General features: G+C 38.3%; 1 protein-coding gene across 2 annotated transcripts; it reads right to left on the reverse strand.

Annotated features, from left to right (window-relative positions):
* Window positions 1-932: 932 nt before the first annotated feature.
* On the reverse strand, window positions 933-16,406 carry LOC101738636 (uncharacterized). 2 transcript variants are annotated; one of them, XR_009975663.1, is made up of 8 exons: window positions 16,330-16,406; window positions 14,187-14,350; window positions 13,583-13,782; window positions 11,272-11,451; window positions 10,582-10,702; window positions 8,624-9,808; window positions 6,151-6,576; window positions 933-5,379 (listed from the first exon to the last, which is right to left on the reverse strand). XR_009975663.1 is itself a non-coding variant. In XM_062673943.1 (7 exons), exons 1-7 carry the CDS (start codon window positions 16,389-16,391, stop codon window positions 6,203-6,205), a joined length of 2,286 nt encoding a protein of 761 aa, XP_062529927.1. In that variant the 5' UTR covers window positions 16,392-16,406; the 3' UTR covers window positions 933-6,202. The 2 variants fall into 2 exon arrangements, 1 of the variants encoding a protein (XP_062529927.1); XM_062673943.1 differs by having other exon boundaries at window positions 933-6,576.
* Between the last annotated feature and the right edge of the window lie 547 nt (window positions 16,407-16,953).

Genomic DNA, 16,953 nt, shown 5'->3' on the forward strand with positions numbered 1-16,953 from the left:
CCGTATTACACCTTAGGCTACCAGGGAATAGGTAGGGGAAACAAAAGACAGAAACTATAATTTTATTTACATATAATATTTATATAAAGCTTAGAGTGATCGAGTTCACCTGGTGTGATTTTGCTACCGGAAACTTCAAAAACGTAAATGAACCACCCACCCACCAACCTTAAGACAGCAGTAAGTTCTAGATCTCAGTTCTACTACACAACCTTGCCCATCAGGTACAACAAGGCTGTCCCACTTTTGGATCCAAAACGCATTACTGCTTGCTGCTGGTTCCTGCTGTTTTTATGTGTCCAGCCTTATTTTTTGCTGCGAATCATACCACGGTCGAAGTCGTCGTGGCCTAACGAATAAGACGTCCGATGCATTTGTGTTGAGCGATGCACCGGTTTTCGGATCCCGCAGGCGGGTACCAATTTTTCTAATGAAATACGTACTCTACAAACGTTCACGATTGACTTCCACGGTGAAGGAATAACATCGTGTAATAAAAATGAAACCCGCAAAATTATAATTTGGGTAATTACTGCTGGTAGGACCTCTTGTAAGTCCGCGCGGGTGGGTACCACCACTCTGCCTATTTCTGCCGTGAAGCAGTAATGCGTTTCGGTTTGAAGGGTGGGGCAGCCGTTGTAACTATACTTGAGACCTTAGAACTTATTCTCAAGGTGGGTGGCGCATTTACGTTGTGGATGTCTATGGGCTCCAGTAACCACTTAACTAACACCATGTGGGCTGTGAGCTCGTCCACCCATCTAAGCAATAAAATAAAACGGTACCTTATCTATAACACAATTAAGGGCTGGCAGAGGAATAATTTGTTCGTAATGTTCACTTTTACTTTTTAATCCGAAACTATTTACTTGGTTTTTTTTACCCTCTGTGCGATACCCTTCAAATACTAGAATTAGAATAAAACAAAGAAATGTATTTGTAAAACAATAGTCTTTATTGTTTCATTAATTTTTTTCGAGACGTGACGTCACGCCCTGTCAACTAAAGGCAACACAATAATAAGCACAAGGTTCCATAGTAACTTCCATCCCTGAGAAAGATCTACATTTTTGTAATTTTATAATATTATTTTAGAAAAATACACGTCCTCAGTGCTTTAAACTCGTAAACTATACACTAACATATTAATTACATCATAATTACACTGTGCAATTCTTTAAAAACTTTTATAAATAATTTATTTAACAAATGCACCATCATATGATGTTATAATTTCATTATTACAGCTAAGATAATTCGTAGTTCACGTCCAAAACGAACAAAATTAAACGAAAAAGACAAATCACTATGCTACAAATAAATATAGTTTAAACTTTTAATTATTTACAAACTTCAACAATTATATATACAGAAAAAGTCAGTATGTCAAACTGTGTTTAGATGCAGCATATTATTAATTCGAAGAAGGCGAACCAATTAACATTATGTGTTGCGAGACTAATACTAATATATTACAAATTATGCGTATTTAATGTGAAACACGGAAATTACATTTTCATTTGGCTTTTTTGTAAATTTCCATTATACGAACGCAACTTAACAACCGTTGTTGCATCAGGACATTTGGATGTAATTAAAGCCTTCGTCAAACAGAACGCGTACTTAGCGCCGCGTACTTAACGTCGCGCTCTTTTCATGTCACACAAATTGACTAGATGAGTCTAACGCTCCTTGACGCAACGCATTCGCCAAATCATAGTGCCTTTCGATAGCAGTGTGAAAATTTAAAAGTATTAAGAAATCGAGTGATTCAGATGTGGCATTGTATAAGCATGGGTATTTTCTAACTATTTATATCATTTTTTCGGGCATTATCTAGTATTTTAATACACATTCACTCGGACGCTAAAATAAAATTTGTAAAAAATTACAACGCCTGACGTCAAAGCGTTCTAATGCCGCGACAGAGCGCTGCGTACTTATAGCGCTGGGGCCCTGTTTGACGGTATGTTACCATAGTAGTACAACACATCTCGGCGTCATAGCGCGGCGTCAATTTAGCGCTCTGACGCGCGCTAATTACGCACTCTGTTTGACGAAGGCTTAAGCAAGAGGGACTCAACTTACACATTTATGTATTGTTTTTTTGTTGTTGTATTATTTACCCCGTACTATGGTTATCGGAACCCATCAAAACCGCGAATAGCGTCACCCACCTTGAGGCATGAGGCCAAAGTCTCAATTGTACAACGATTTCATGCCTCAAGCCTTATTGAATCGCCATCATCATCATGATTCCAAGCCGGTTTCGGCCACGGTGACCAAAATTCGAATTCAAGGCGAAAAGGCGATTGAATCTCCAGTATGCTTAGTGCGAGTTTTTTAACGTTTTCGATAGCGTAAAAACTAACTCGAATTTGTATGAAGTTGGAACGTTTTCCTACGTTTGCCGCTAGGGGCGTTATTTCAAAAACTCGCACTAAGCACCACACGGGCTCCAATAATTAATTAGACAACCTTGATGTTTGTTTCCAAAAAAAAAACCCAATTTTTGAATATTATTGGAGATTAGAACTACTGTATAACTACAATTTAAGCAGCTAATTCAGAGCTGACCACCGCCTTCGTCACCGAGTTTACCACATCAATTACCCTGTGCTAAAGCAACAGCTAAAAAAAGCCATTAATTGAGGAATATCTAAGAGATATAATGTACACTATTTATACGTTTTAAGCTTGAGTTTATAATTTTCATTATACCATTTCTGAAGTTACGAATAATTTACAGTTTCCATGGTCGAGGACTTCGCGGGATTAAACAGCTAATGCAGTTGTAAGTAGGTCTAGGGCTTGCAAAAGCCGATGAACATATGTGGCGGTCAGTGCAAAAGTGGCCTAACCCACAAGTTTTCATATTCGGATTTATATATTGCAATTTATTCAAAACATAAAAGAAGTTTTTATACAAAACTGGCCTATCCCTAGTTTTTTTTTTGACCTTGTAGGCAGACGATCACCCAGCCCACCTGATGATGAGTGGTTACCGTCGCCCATGGACTTCAGCAATGCTAGGGGCAGAGCCAAGCCGCTGCCTACCGCTAGTTTCACCCATAGATAACAGATGCCATTGTAAACATTATTTTCGGGCGTATGGTTTTTGCCTACGAAGCAGAGTAAAATTAAAATCTCATGAATCTCCATATTAACTATGGTAAGCTTAGGCCACCTTTGCGCTGACGGCCTCACATAGCGGTCTTTAGAATGACCTTCGCAACACAATAGTAATTATAAAGACAAGTGCAAATGTTAAGTTTATACCTGAGAGCTGACCGGCGCTACGCTACAACAAAAACATTTGTAACGAGACATCCACATCGAATTGACGATTCCAATACAGGGCAACGTCGCTTCTCAGTAAACTGCATAATATCGACGCTTGAAAGGCAAACGTGACTAAGCGTGACAATAACTGCTTTATACATAAATGATAGGCAATAACCATATTCGATGCGCAAAAAAAATATATTTCTAGGTCTAGTAAAATCATTTCAATCCTACAGCTAGATTCGTTAAAATAGAATTTTTTTTTCAGGTATTTCAACTTTAAATTAGTCTACTGTAAAGTTCACGCATTGTCGCTTAGTCACGTTTGCCTTTCAAGCGTCGATATGTTAAAACCGCATCATTTCTCGAAACAGTTTTCTGTGAGAAATATTTAACAATTAACAAAATCCGAGGTCACATTACCATTCTATTTTTTTTTTCATTAAGTAGTTTTAAATAGCATATATTAGTCGACTATTATCAAAGCCGGCAATCTGACTTTTGGACAATTATTGGTAAATCAGAAAAACGAATTATTGGCTTTGTATTCCACTGGCAGTCACAAAACTCTTCAGAACGACATCTTAGATAAATAACAGGTTAACTATTAACCTTTATTTAATGCAGGTTTTGAACCGTATTCTTTGAAGGAGACGATTATATTCAAATCAATCTGTATTGACATATCAATAACATTTTTTTGTCCAAATGTACAGATTGCCACCTTTGATAATAGACGACTCATATGATGATATCGGATAAAGAATTATTGTTTCAAGTGTAACTTTGAAAGAAAATTAACGCGATATTCGAGTAGCAATTTTTACAAACTTCTCTCAATATATTTATAACTAGCGACCTGCCCTCGCTTCGCTTCGGAAACTGTAATTTATTATTGATTTCTCCACTATTTAACGGATGTTATTATACATATAAACCTTCCTATCCAATCACTCTATCTATTAAAAAAAAACGCATCAAAATCAGTTGCGCAGTTTTAAAGATTTAAGCATACATAGGAGTATAGGGACAGAGAAAGCGACTTTGTTTTATACTATGTAGTGATTATTTAAATTCCGTTGTAAAGTATCGTGATCAACCATTACAAATCATACACCATATTATTAATATTTTAGATTTCTCTCAACTATTTATCTAATTCGTTTCGATACTTGTTTATTTTGATACTCGATGACGGACTACGATTTCTTGTACTATGGAAACCAGAGATCGATATACATACTTATGTATGTATCTACTTAGTATATAAATATATGCACAGATATTTAACACCTAAAGAGGAAACAAACAAACCTATTCTTCATAGGAATGTTGGCGGAGCAATCAGCACTGACTAGTGCACAATTCAGTAAGTCAACGATAATTAATACAATGAAAATTCAATGTTCAGTAAATGTGTAAGTGAGTGAGAAAATACAAAAATCACAAATCAAAAACATCACCAAAAAACAAATGAAATTCCCTCTTCAAACTATCGATATTACGAGTGTCGTCATTATAGACGCACAGCACTAGCTGCTATCTATTAGTGATGTACTAGTGTGATTTTTTTTTAAATGACTTAAATGAAAGCTTGATTTACAAAATTTTAACACAAACATTGAGTGTTCGTCATAGGAAAGTAATTTATATACAATATAGTATATATAAATATACACTAAAGAAGTAACAAAAATATTTTATGAAAACAAAACAAAAAACTTAAAAATAATTTAAATGTCTACGATATGAAAAATAGCTTCTGTTAATGCATTATTTAAATATAACATGGCTAATTAAAATTAAAAAAAAAACAGCAAAAAATTGTGCAATACTTTCTATCGCTCGACATAAAATCAAAGTTATGCTGATCGACTCTAATACAATTAAGGCGTCTAAAAATTAAGGCCTTCGCATTAGAAAATTTTATTATAATATAAACTACAAACTAATTTAATAATAAATATTATTATATCATATTTAACAAAAATATGCCGCGTTTCTTCATCGAAACAAATTATGATTTTTTTTATAATTAGGGTTTTTCTAGTCGTGTTTTAGCTTCAACGACAGAACATATTCAAGATATTCCACCTAGAACGTAGAAATGTAGCTAAGGTTAATATTAAAGTAGCTAATATTAATCAAATAATCATCTAAATATTTGCGGAATCGAACACTTAAGAAAGTCCTTGGGAACGATGATTTATGAGGACTTTTAATCGGCAAAATTACATGTTACACTGTATCGATTTTTTTCGATCGTTCGTCACATGATCATCTATCTCTCTCTATCATCTACAATAATTCACGGCTTTTCAAAAATATACTCAAAAGCATTGTCATTAAGATTATAAATCGTGTACGCATAATTTAAGATGCACGTGTATCTTGTAGTAACGCTTCGAATTGAGGGAGACAATTTTATTTTTATGTACCTTCAAGTTTTCAAGTTTTGTCCACTTCAAATTCATGTTGCATTTTTTATTTATTTCTTAGATGGATGGACGAGCTCACAACCCACCTGGTGTTGAGTGGTTACCGAAGCCAATAGACATTTACAACATAAATGCGCCACCCACCTTGAGATATAGGTTCTAAGGTCTCAGTTACAACGGCTGCCCCACCCTTCAAGCCGAAACGCCTTACTGCTTCGGCGGCAGAAATAGGCAGGGCGGTGGTACCTACCCGCGCGGACTCACAAGAGGTCCTACCACCAGTAACAAGCTACATGGGAACATCTTGAGTGTGTTCAGTCGCTACGTTTTTTTTAATTGGTTACAGGGGTGGACGAGCTCACAGCCCACCTGGTGTTAATTGGTTACTGGAACCCATGGACATTTACAACGTAATCGCGCCACCCACCTTGATATACAAGTTCTAAGATCTCAGTACAGTTACACGTCACAAGATCGTCCTATATGTACGTCGGGCAGTGCTCCAGGCTGGTCCCGCAGGCGTCGCAGACCCTCGCGTCCCGCTGGTTGACGAGCGTGCAGGCGGGGCACTCCCGACCCCCCGACGTGAGCGGCTCGATCTGGGGGCCCCTCCTGGACTTGCCGCACATGTCGCACGCCACGAGCGCGTCCCGGTTCAAGTACGTGCACGTGGCGCATTCCCATTTCCCGGTTTTCGTTTGATTAGCCGGTTTTTCTTTCTCGTGCGATGATGACGTCCGGCTCGCGGGTCGGTTCTCGCCGTTCTGTCCCGGCGGCGACCTCCTCACTTGGTCCGGTTCGTCTAACGACACTATTAGCTGCGCTTTCAGATCGTAGCTCTGCGGACTCGACGCTGGAAACACAAGAAAAAAAATCAATTAATTTTTCGTCGGTGTACTGTCTAATTAAAAACGACTTGTATGGTTACACTAGTGTTTATTTATAAATACGACTAGCTGTACCCGTCCGCTTAGCTGGGCATTTAAAATTAACATTATTATTTCTCACCCCCACAACGATTCTCATCATTAACCCAGTCCAACACTCAGATAAATATTAGCCTATTCATTAAAAACATGTATTTTTTACATGAAACATCCGTAAAAAACACTGTAGATTTATAGATTAGACTTTTCAAAAACTGAACAAATAATTTTTAGTCAATTTAAGAATCAACCCATGTTTGACATAATATCAAAATCCTTAGCCTATTTTATGTACTTGTCTATAAACATACAAGAATTTAACGGATACTGTATCTTATATTAAAAAAAACACCAGATTTCACGACCTCTCTCGTACTTTCGATAATATAAAAAATCATCACTTCAACATTAAGATAAGAGAAAAAAGTCAAACACGGAATTGAAAACGACAGTATGAATGAGACATAAATATAGGCCAACTTATCGTGCGAGCGAGAGGTGAATAGATACATCATACTTCTATTTCTATCTATTTTGTACGTCAAATGATATTTTGAATGTCTACTGACAGGAAAATAAATTCACTGGCAAGTGGTCACAACGCATTTTAAGTAGATTAGTGTTTAATGTTTTTGGGGTAATTTTTCTAATTTTCTTTTATTAACGAGGAAACCCCGGTAACACATTAGTAGAATTAAGTAACAAAATATTTTTTTCAAACAGCAACACTGGTCTGAATAACGTCAAAATGGAAAACAGTTTTAGTATTGCGCAAATTTTGAAGCGTCCGTTGTGTAAAGAAATTATATTATATAGGTGGCCATATTTAAGTTGTTTCTTTAATTGTACTTCGCATTTCTGTGAATTTTGTTCTAACTGCAGTCTAATATAAAAAAAAATGAAATATAGATATCACACAGAAAGGTGTAACAAAAAAATGTAATCAAGATTTTCTTTATTGCTTAGTTGGGTGGACGAGTTCACAGCCCACCTGGTGTTAAGTGGTCACTGGAGCCCATAGACATCTACAACGTAAATGCGCCACCCACCTTGAGATTTTAAATTCTAAGGTCTCAGTCTACAACGGCTGCCCCACCCTTCAAACCGGAACGCATTACTGCTTCACGGCAGAAATAGGCGGGGTGGTGGTACCTACCCGTGCGGACTCACAAGAGGCCCTACCACCAGTAAACAAAAAAAGTGTGCAATTCACACGTGGTAGAAGTGAAACCTTCCAAAATTAAAATACAATTATCCTAAACGTCTTAAGTATATGTAAAATTTTGTCATTAGTAAATAATTACTATAGTAATTAAAATACATTACATACACATTAGTAATTAAAATAATACTGGTGGTAGGACCTCTTGTGAGTCCGCACGGGTAGGTACCACCGCCCCGCCTATTTCTGCCGTGAAGCAGTAATGCGTTTCGGTTTGAAGAGTGGGGCAGCCGTTGAGACTATACTGAGACCTTAGAACTATATCTCAAGGTGTGTGGCGCATTTACGTTGTAAATGTCTATGGGCTCCAGTAACCACTTAGCACCAGGTGGGCTGTGAGCTCGTCCACAAATCAAAGCAATAAAAAAAAAAAAAAAAGCAAATGGTAGCGCCCTCTGTGAATTGATATTTTAATTTCACGTAAAATCCTAAATTAAAAATCTTTTTTTATTTTTATTGCTTAGATGTGTGGACGAGCTCACAGCCCACCTGGTGTTAAGTGGTTACTGGAGCCCATAGACATCTACAACGTAAATTCACTACAAGAGCTTTCATACACACGTTAGTATTAAAAAATCTCACAGATGGCGCTGTATTAAATAGTATGTATATTTCTGTCTCATTCTTTGCTGGCTTCATCCTACACATTTTTGTATTTGTGTCTCTTACCTGTCGTTTTTTCCGTTGCATCCGGTTTGAAATCACAACGATTCTAAAGAAGTTTTCACTTCAAAAATCCAGAAACTACTTACATGCATTCGTTTTCGAAGAGTGCGCTGTATTTTGGTGGCCGTTCTCTGCAGTCTTGCCCTTTGGTTTTTCGATTTCCTGGGCTACCAATTTCGCGGGCTTCCTCACTTTCTTGACTTCGGCCGTGCTTTGGACAGGGCCGTTCGCGCTGTTCTGCTGTTTGATAACGTCCTTCCTCTCCTTGATTTCCTTCTTCGTCAGCAACTTGACTTTATCCGGAGCGACCTTGTTGGGGACCAACGCGTCAGCCTCGGGGTTACCGATAGGCTCGGTCGCCTTCCTCGTCCTTCTCTCGTCCGTTTGTTTCTTGGCGAGTTGCTTCGTTCGTTTCGACTCCTGTTCCTGTTTCATTCTCATTAGATTTTCGTTAACTTTCGCGGTCCTGTACATCTCCTCGTCGTAAGTTCGGTCCAGGTGTAACGCTTGGAGGCCGTCCTCTAAATCGAGGGTAGTCGGTTGGTATTTGGCTCTCCTCTCTTCCCTGTCCAATCTGTCCAAGGTCCGGGAGTCTCTATCGAGAGATGGAGAGAACCTGCTCCGGCTCTCGTCGTGGTCTTTACTCGATAAATTTCTGAAAACGTAGTCCCAGCTCTCGTAGGTGCCCATGCCGTCTTCTTTCGCTTTGCTTAGCGTGGGTTGCGTGTCAGAGCGAGGCAGACTTGGTAGTGTGACGTCACTGAAGCCAGACTTAGAAGTGCTGTTCCTCCTAGAAGATTCCTGTCTCCGCTTGTGCCTGTCTTCGTCTCTATACCTCTCAAATTTACCGTTCTCGTAGTTCGATTCGATTTCTATGAGTTGTCCCGTGGGCACTGCGGGATATTTGTATTGTGCGACTGGAGGGTAGCCATTGATTGGTACGTTCGTTGCGTGTTTTATGGGGGGATATACGGGCGTGGGGATCATGTATGGGGCCTGGACCGGGTAGTAATAAGGCACGCCGTAGGGAGTCATCATGGGGACTGTGCTGCACTGGGGCAGGGTGACGGGAACCTCGTGCGGGTGCTGGTACGGGTACATCATTGCTGGAGGCACCATGTACGGCACGACTGGGAAGTCCTCGTGTGGGTCCTCGCACAGGTAGCCGCACTGCTGCAGGGAGTGGTCGTGATATCGGGGGTCGACCATTCTACTGCGGTGGGGGGGCTCTGACGCAGCCGTCACAGGAACATTCGAATATATGTCTGAATCTAAAACAGTAAAATGTAAACGAAGATTGTAAGATACGATTAGGATAAAGGATGTTACATGACAATAATGACATTTCCTTCTCCCTTCTATTTATCAACCTTTATTAAAAATCTTTACTGGTGGTAAGACCTTTTGTGAGTCCGCGCGGGTAGGTACCACCACCCTGCCTATTTCTGCTGTGAAGCAGTAATGCGTTTCGGTTTGAAGGGTGGGGCAGCCGTTGTATACTTAAGACCTTAGAACTTATATTTCAAGGTGGGTGGCGCATTCACGTTGTAGATGTTTATGGGCTCCAGTAACCACTTAACACCAGGTGGGCTGTGAGCTCGTCCACCCATCTAAGCAATAAAAAAAGAAACTAAAAATTTAAGTTACTTTTTCCATTTTAATAAGTATAGTAAGTTTAAAAACATAAATATGTAAGTCTACACTTATTATCTGGTTTTCTTATTCGAAACCAATTTCTTGATCGTCTTACTGTACAGTATAGACCTCCCCAAGGGTTCTCCATAAAGTACTATCCAGCGTTTTTCTCCAACCAAGTCGTTCCTGCCACTTTTATGATGCCAGCATAAGGGACTTCGGTAAATAAAGATCAGCTAGCCAACTCAGTACAAATTCGAATATTGATGTGCTCTGTAACTACTCAACATTAATTAGACAGTAAATTCCTCAAATCTACTGCAGTGGGAAATAATGGAAATAATGATGACGTTTAAAAAAGTCATCTATAGATATTTTGTTACACCCTGTATGTGTATGCTATACTGACCGTGTCCGTATCCGCGGCTGCGGGCGTGCTGCGTGTCGGGCTGCGCACGCTGCCGAGCGATCTCCGCCCACGTGGCGCGCACTCCGTTACTCCACACAGCCTCCCAGATCTGGCACATTATCTGATGAAAACACAAATACACCTTCTCTTGATTTTTTCAATAGGCTGATTATACAAAACACTATAGGGATTATTTTTACACTTCAATTAAAAAATCAACTGTGTTTAAATTATTATAGATGGATGAACCGAAAGTATCTATTAGCATATTACATGAATATAAATATGGATGGAATGCAACAACTTTGTTTGAAGTGCGGTCCATCCATAAGATTACATATAAATTACCTCTATGGCGGTGGCTATGATATAACACAAGATACTTGAAAGATGTCTGAATCGCAAACGACAATTTCAAGATAAGCTTAAATAGATACAAGTCCCAAAGAATAACATAAAGTCCATCGGTCACTAACCCATTTACTCCTAACCCTCCTTTCATATTTCTGTTACACAGTCTTTAGGTAAAGGGATTTATTGGAAACAGTTTTACAGTCATATTTAGTTTGTATGTGATTTTTTTTATGTTAATGGTATTACTGTTGGTCCGGAGGCCTTTCCAGTTTCACCAGGACAGGTGTGCAAGCTAGGGCTCAGACAGGAGTATGTGAATAATGCCCAAAGATTCACCTGACATTCGCAATGCGCTATGAGGGCGTCCCTAGACACCGCAGCTACCATGTCAGGGCAGATGGGCTCTTCCAACACCAGCCTGCCGCTCCCAGCCGGCTTGTAGCCCATCGCGTGGAGAAGCGTCTCGGCACTGACGAGATTAGCTTCCACTTCGTGTTTGTAGTATCCAGAATACAACTGAAAAGAAAGTTTAAATTAAAATGTGGTGTGTTGCTGACATCTGTCATTGTCTTTTTAATTAATAGTTGTATATACACTCGCGAGCAAAAGTTTGGAATCACTTATTTAAAATTGGTTCCGCGCGATCTTGTGTACTGAATATTTTTTTGATAATCATAAAAATGAGATCATTTTAAAGGTTCAACTCTTAACTTTAAAATTATAACAAAATCATTAAAATCAAGCCAGTATTTATGAAGCTATCCCGTATTAAGTGAAGGGATAACGAAAAAGAGGTGTTTCAATTGTTTGATACGTCACGAGTTGCGACCTATTGACCCCTATAAAAGCACTTGTTATCGGACTTTCTTTATCAATCGACTTTCCCACATTGACTGGTACACATCTCCGCTACTTTTGACCCTTTACCTTGTACGACAATGGAGACAACACCTACAGAAGCAGCACAAATCGTAGCCCTATTGCAAGAAGGGCTCAGCCAGCGAGTTGTCGCTCGTCGGCTCCACATAAGCCAGTCCTGTGTTTCAAAAGCTTGCAAGCGCTTTCGGAAGACTGGTAGCTTTATCCCGAGACCAAAATCTGGACGGCGCCGGTGCACATCGGAGAGGGATGACCGTTTTATCGTGTCGACTTCTCTCCGAAATCGGCATTTACCTGGTGTTGACGTCCAATAGGAGCTCCGAGATATTTGTGGGGTAGCAGCCAGCGAGTGGACAGTTTGTCGACGACTAAAGCAAGCGAATCTGACTCCAAAAAGGCCTGTCACAGGCCTGAAACTCACGGCAGCTCAGCGACAAACACGCCTTCAATTTTCTCGCACTCATCTTAATTGAGAAGTTGAGCAATGGGGGCAAGTCCTGTTCTCCGACGAGAGCAGGATGTGTTTGCACGGTAGCGACCGAAGAGGTCGGGTCTACAGGCAGCCTGAGGAGCGATTTGCGCAGTGCTCTTTCACTAAAACAGTGGCTTATGGGGGCGGCTCTTGTATGATGTGGGCCGGCATTTCCTTCGACGGTAAAACCGAGCTTGTTTTCGTGCCTGGCGGGGGACGAGGAGGCGGTCTAACTTCGAACCGATACATTTCCGATATTCTGCTGGAACTTGTCGTTCCCTATGCGGGATATACCGGTGATGACTTCCTCCTTATGGACGATAACGCTCGTTGTTACACTGCCCGTGTAACAACTAAATACCTCGAAGAAGTCGGTATCGCCACATTGGACTGGCCTGCGCTCAGTCCTGACTTCAACCCTATTGAGCACGTGTGGGATGAACTGAAGAGAACAGTTCGTTCCAGAACTCTTGCTCCTTCATGTCTAAATGAGCTGAAATCGGCGTTGATTGCGGAGTGGGAAGGTATCCCACAAGAATCAATTCAAAAGCTGACCAGGTCTATGAAGAATCGTCTTCAAGAGGTTATTAGGGCGAGGGGAGGGAACACAAAGTACTGACACTTAATTTTAAGGCCAAATAAAATTTTTATTTATTAATTTTTGTTGTTCTACTCATTCGTTATTTTTTCATATTTCCTTGTTTTCCTACCTCCTTCACTTAATCCGAGATAGCTCCTTAACTACTGACTCGATTTGAATGAATTTGGTATCAATTTAAAGTTGACAATTGAACCTTTAAAATGATGTCATTTTTATAAAAATTAAAAATTTATCTAGTAAGTAACATCGCGCGGAACCTATTTCAAGTAAGTGATTCCAAACTTTTGCTCGCGTGTATATATAAGCTTATGTTAGTTGGAATGCTTAAACGTTCTAAAAGAAAGACAACTAAATGTGGATAAGTGATTTGCTTTCAGAACCGTTTTGAAAGGGAAATAAATTGTTTTTTTTATAGCATAACAGGCTGAGCAGTGCTATCATCTCATGCACAGCTTGGAGCAGAGGATCTGATGAGAAGCAACTGTCCTTATTCCTTCATTCCAGTATACCTCGAACTTAAGTCTCAATATGAATAGCGCCAGTCATATCAAGACAAGTTAGGCCCTGTTAAAAGCTAACAATAATAACTAATATCATATGTATGCTTACAAAATCTCGTAGAGCCCATTTCATTTCATTTTCATTAAGTAAACGTCATTACTACGTTTTTGTTATATCCTGTGAAATGATCTTACCCTGATAGACCTGTATTCCTTCCTCCAAGGCTGAGCGAGTAGGTTGGTCGCGTATCTTGCCAGAGCCGCCCACCCGATGCCGGCGCGGTACGCACTAAAGTCGGGTAACTCGTTGATTGTCCGCTGGAAGACTTTTCCCGTCTCCGATAAACCGAATTTACATTCATGAGGCACTAAAGACAGGTACTCGATTATATAGTCTGAAAAATACACATATTTTTTTAAGAAACATATAACTGATATGCCCAACTCAATAATTAATTGTTATTGTTTATGCTGAATTGGTAGAGTAGTTGTTTTGGTTTCAATATTGGTCCCTCAGAGAGAGAGAGAGAGAGAAAGAGAAGACACTTTATTGCACACCAAAACACAATTTACATTCAAAAACTGTCAAAAAACATATACATTTGTACAATACGCAGTCTTATCAACAACTGTTTAATTTATAGAAATTCTGGAAAATATAAAAATATAGCAGGTATGTTGCAGTGTACTATTTATAATACATTATTATAGAAAAAATATATATATACAATAAATAGATATAACCAGAGCTCATATTACAACAAACGAATCTCATCATACATTAGCAAGATTCTCTGACCTTCAAGTTTCTTCTTCTGCTGCAATTTCTCTGGACTTTCGTCAGTCTCAAGGTAGCTATAGTGAGCGTCCTCTATTCTCCTCCAGAGAGCCGGTAGCCGCTCGCGCAGCACCGTATCACCCATTCCGGCAACGCACGTCATCACCATTACATTTATACTCCAGCTGTTGGTCAATAAACATTTATATAAATATTTATACAATTTCTCGAAGGAAATAAAACTGTTCAGAAAACTTAGGCCTCATTTAGTGATAGAGGTCATAGACACAATATTAAGGATACCATTGGCCATTTTGAAATATTGCATTTAATCAAATCAAATCAAATCAAATCAAATCAAATCAAAAAATTTTTATTCAACATAAATGAAAGTACATACTTGTTGAACGTCAAAAGAACTACCGCCAATTCACAAGAACTAGCCTCCGTCCTGAGAAGAATTGGCAAGAAACTCAGCGGGCATGTTTTTTTTTTTTTTTAATAAATTATTATTTATAAATTTTTTAATATTACATTATTTTTTTTAAATATGAGTTTTTTACAATGAGTATTATAACGTAACAATTACTACAATATTGAAATGCCCGGAGCGAGCAACTCATTCCCACTTTGTGCAATCTTCTAGATAATCATTGACTTTATAGTAAGCTTTATTGCACAGATGTTCTTTAACAGTTTTCTTAAACCTATGTATATGTAGGTTCTGAACATCTTGTGGAATTTTGTTGTACAGGCGCACAGACAAACACCCGAATGAATTTCGTATCTTATGTAACCTACTCATCGGCACAACAAGCTTGTGTTTGTTCCTAGTATTTCTATTATGTATGTCCGACTTTTTAGGAAACTCCTCAATATGTTTACGAACATACATCAAATTTTCAAAAATGTACTGGGATGGCATAGTGAGAACTTTAATTTCTTTAAATTTCTCCCTCAGGGATTCCCTTGAGTGCATGTTATAAATAGCGCATCACAATTAAAGATACCTTTTGGATAATGAGCATTGTGTTGATTGTAATGATGATAAAAATAATGAGTATGTGATTTTTATTACATTTTCCTAAATAATGAACTTGCAGTAAGAAATTTTCAGGTTTATCTTAATGGTTTTCATGCATTTTGAAGTGTTAATATATTTGTTTTATTAATAATTCTTTGTTTTTAATATGAGTGCATTTTTTGTTTCCGATAAAGTTTCCTTATTTAAGTAATCTTGGAAAAGTTAATAAATTGTCTGTTTAAACTTAATACATTTGGTGATAGTGATGTTCTATTACAAAATTACAATTCAAGGTGATCAATATCCTATGTCACTAGAAGGCAAAGGCTATGATGGATAGGAAGAGCATCAGGAACAAATCATACATGGCCGTCTGGCACCAAACATTTTATTTATTTATTGTTTTGATGGGTGGACGAGTTCACAGCCCAACTGGTGTTAAGTGGTTACGGGAGCCCATAGACATCTACAACGTAAATGCCACCACCCACCTTGAGATATAAGTTCTGAAGTATCAGTATACTAACAATGGCTGCCCCACCCTACAAACCGAAATGCAATACTGCTGCATGGCAGAAATAAGCGGGGTGGTAGTACCTACCCATGTGGACTCACAAGAGGTCTAACAACCAGTAGTTACCAAGTTACAATTTTACGGGTTTGATTTATATTACACGATGTTATTCCTTCATCGTGGAAGTCAATCATGACCATTTTTTAAGTACATATTTCATCAGAAAAATTGGTACCCGCCTGCGGGATTTAAACACCGATGCATCACTAGATACAAATGCACAAGACGTCTTATCCACGGCCACAACAACTTCATGATTATGACTGTGTTTCTCTGTACTGCCACAATGAACTTATGTACATACTTAAAAACATTAAAATATATGTATATTTAGGTACTGAAAATCGAGACAAAGAGCAAATATATAACTTATTTGTCATTGGAATTTCTGCTCAAACTGAGAATAGAACTCACAAGCCTTCAGCTGTCAGGAGCAGTGACAACAGCACCACCAAGTTAGTGCATAAATTCATCATAGTTTATTATAAAAATACAAATTCATTATAGTTTATTAAAAATATTTTTATGGAAAACCTATGGCTTATTGTGATATCACAATATCCCACCAAATTTTATTCTCCAAACAATTTATGTCATACAAGCCATCATCAAGTACAAAATACTCCATTCATGGCTCTTGTCACCACTTGTCACACAGTGGTCCCTTGATTCATCCACACATCTGGAGAACAATAAAAAAATAAATTCTTTGGTGTTCAATTTCTAATATTGCGATACAGTCTTCAGAGAAATATTTCATATCTTTAAATATGATTGAATTGATAAAAAGAAAACATTATAGGCATTTTATGGATTAACCAGGTGGGTGGCAGCTAAATAATGCACTAGTCTGTGAATGTAAATGTTACATATTTATATTAACATCCTGTCAGTACTATTAGTATACAATCAATTATATAAATTTCTCACTATTTGTATTATAACATTAAATTTAAAATTCAACATCCCCACAAAAAATTGCTTATCAATTTGTCGAGTGGCTACTGTGCTGTATATATAGTAAGTGGGTAAAAATCCAATAGGTAAATATTTCTACTAACTTAAAATTATTTCTTTATGGTTTCAAAGAATATGTACCTAGCTAGTGTTCTACATACTGTTATCTGTAGTTAAAGTTAAATGGAACGATTATAATTAAAGAAGTATTATAAATAAACAAATACAAGGAA

The sequence above is a fragment of the Bombyx mori genome, chromosome 19 (genome assembly GCF_030269925.1).
Source record: "Bombyx mori chromosome 19, ASM3026992v2".
NCBI classification, from domain to species: Eukaryota; Metazoa; Arthropoda; class Insecta; order Lepidoptera; family Bombycidae; genus Bombyx; species Bombyx mori.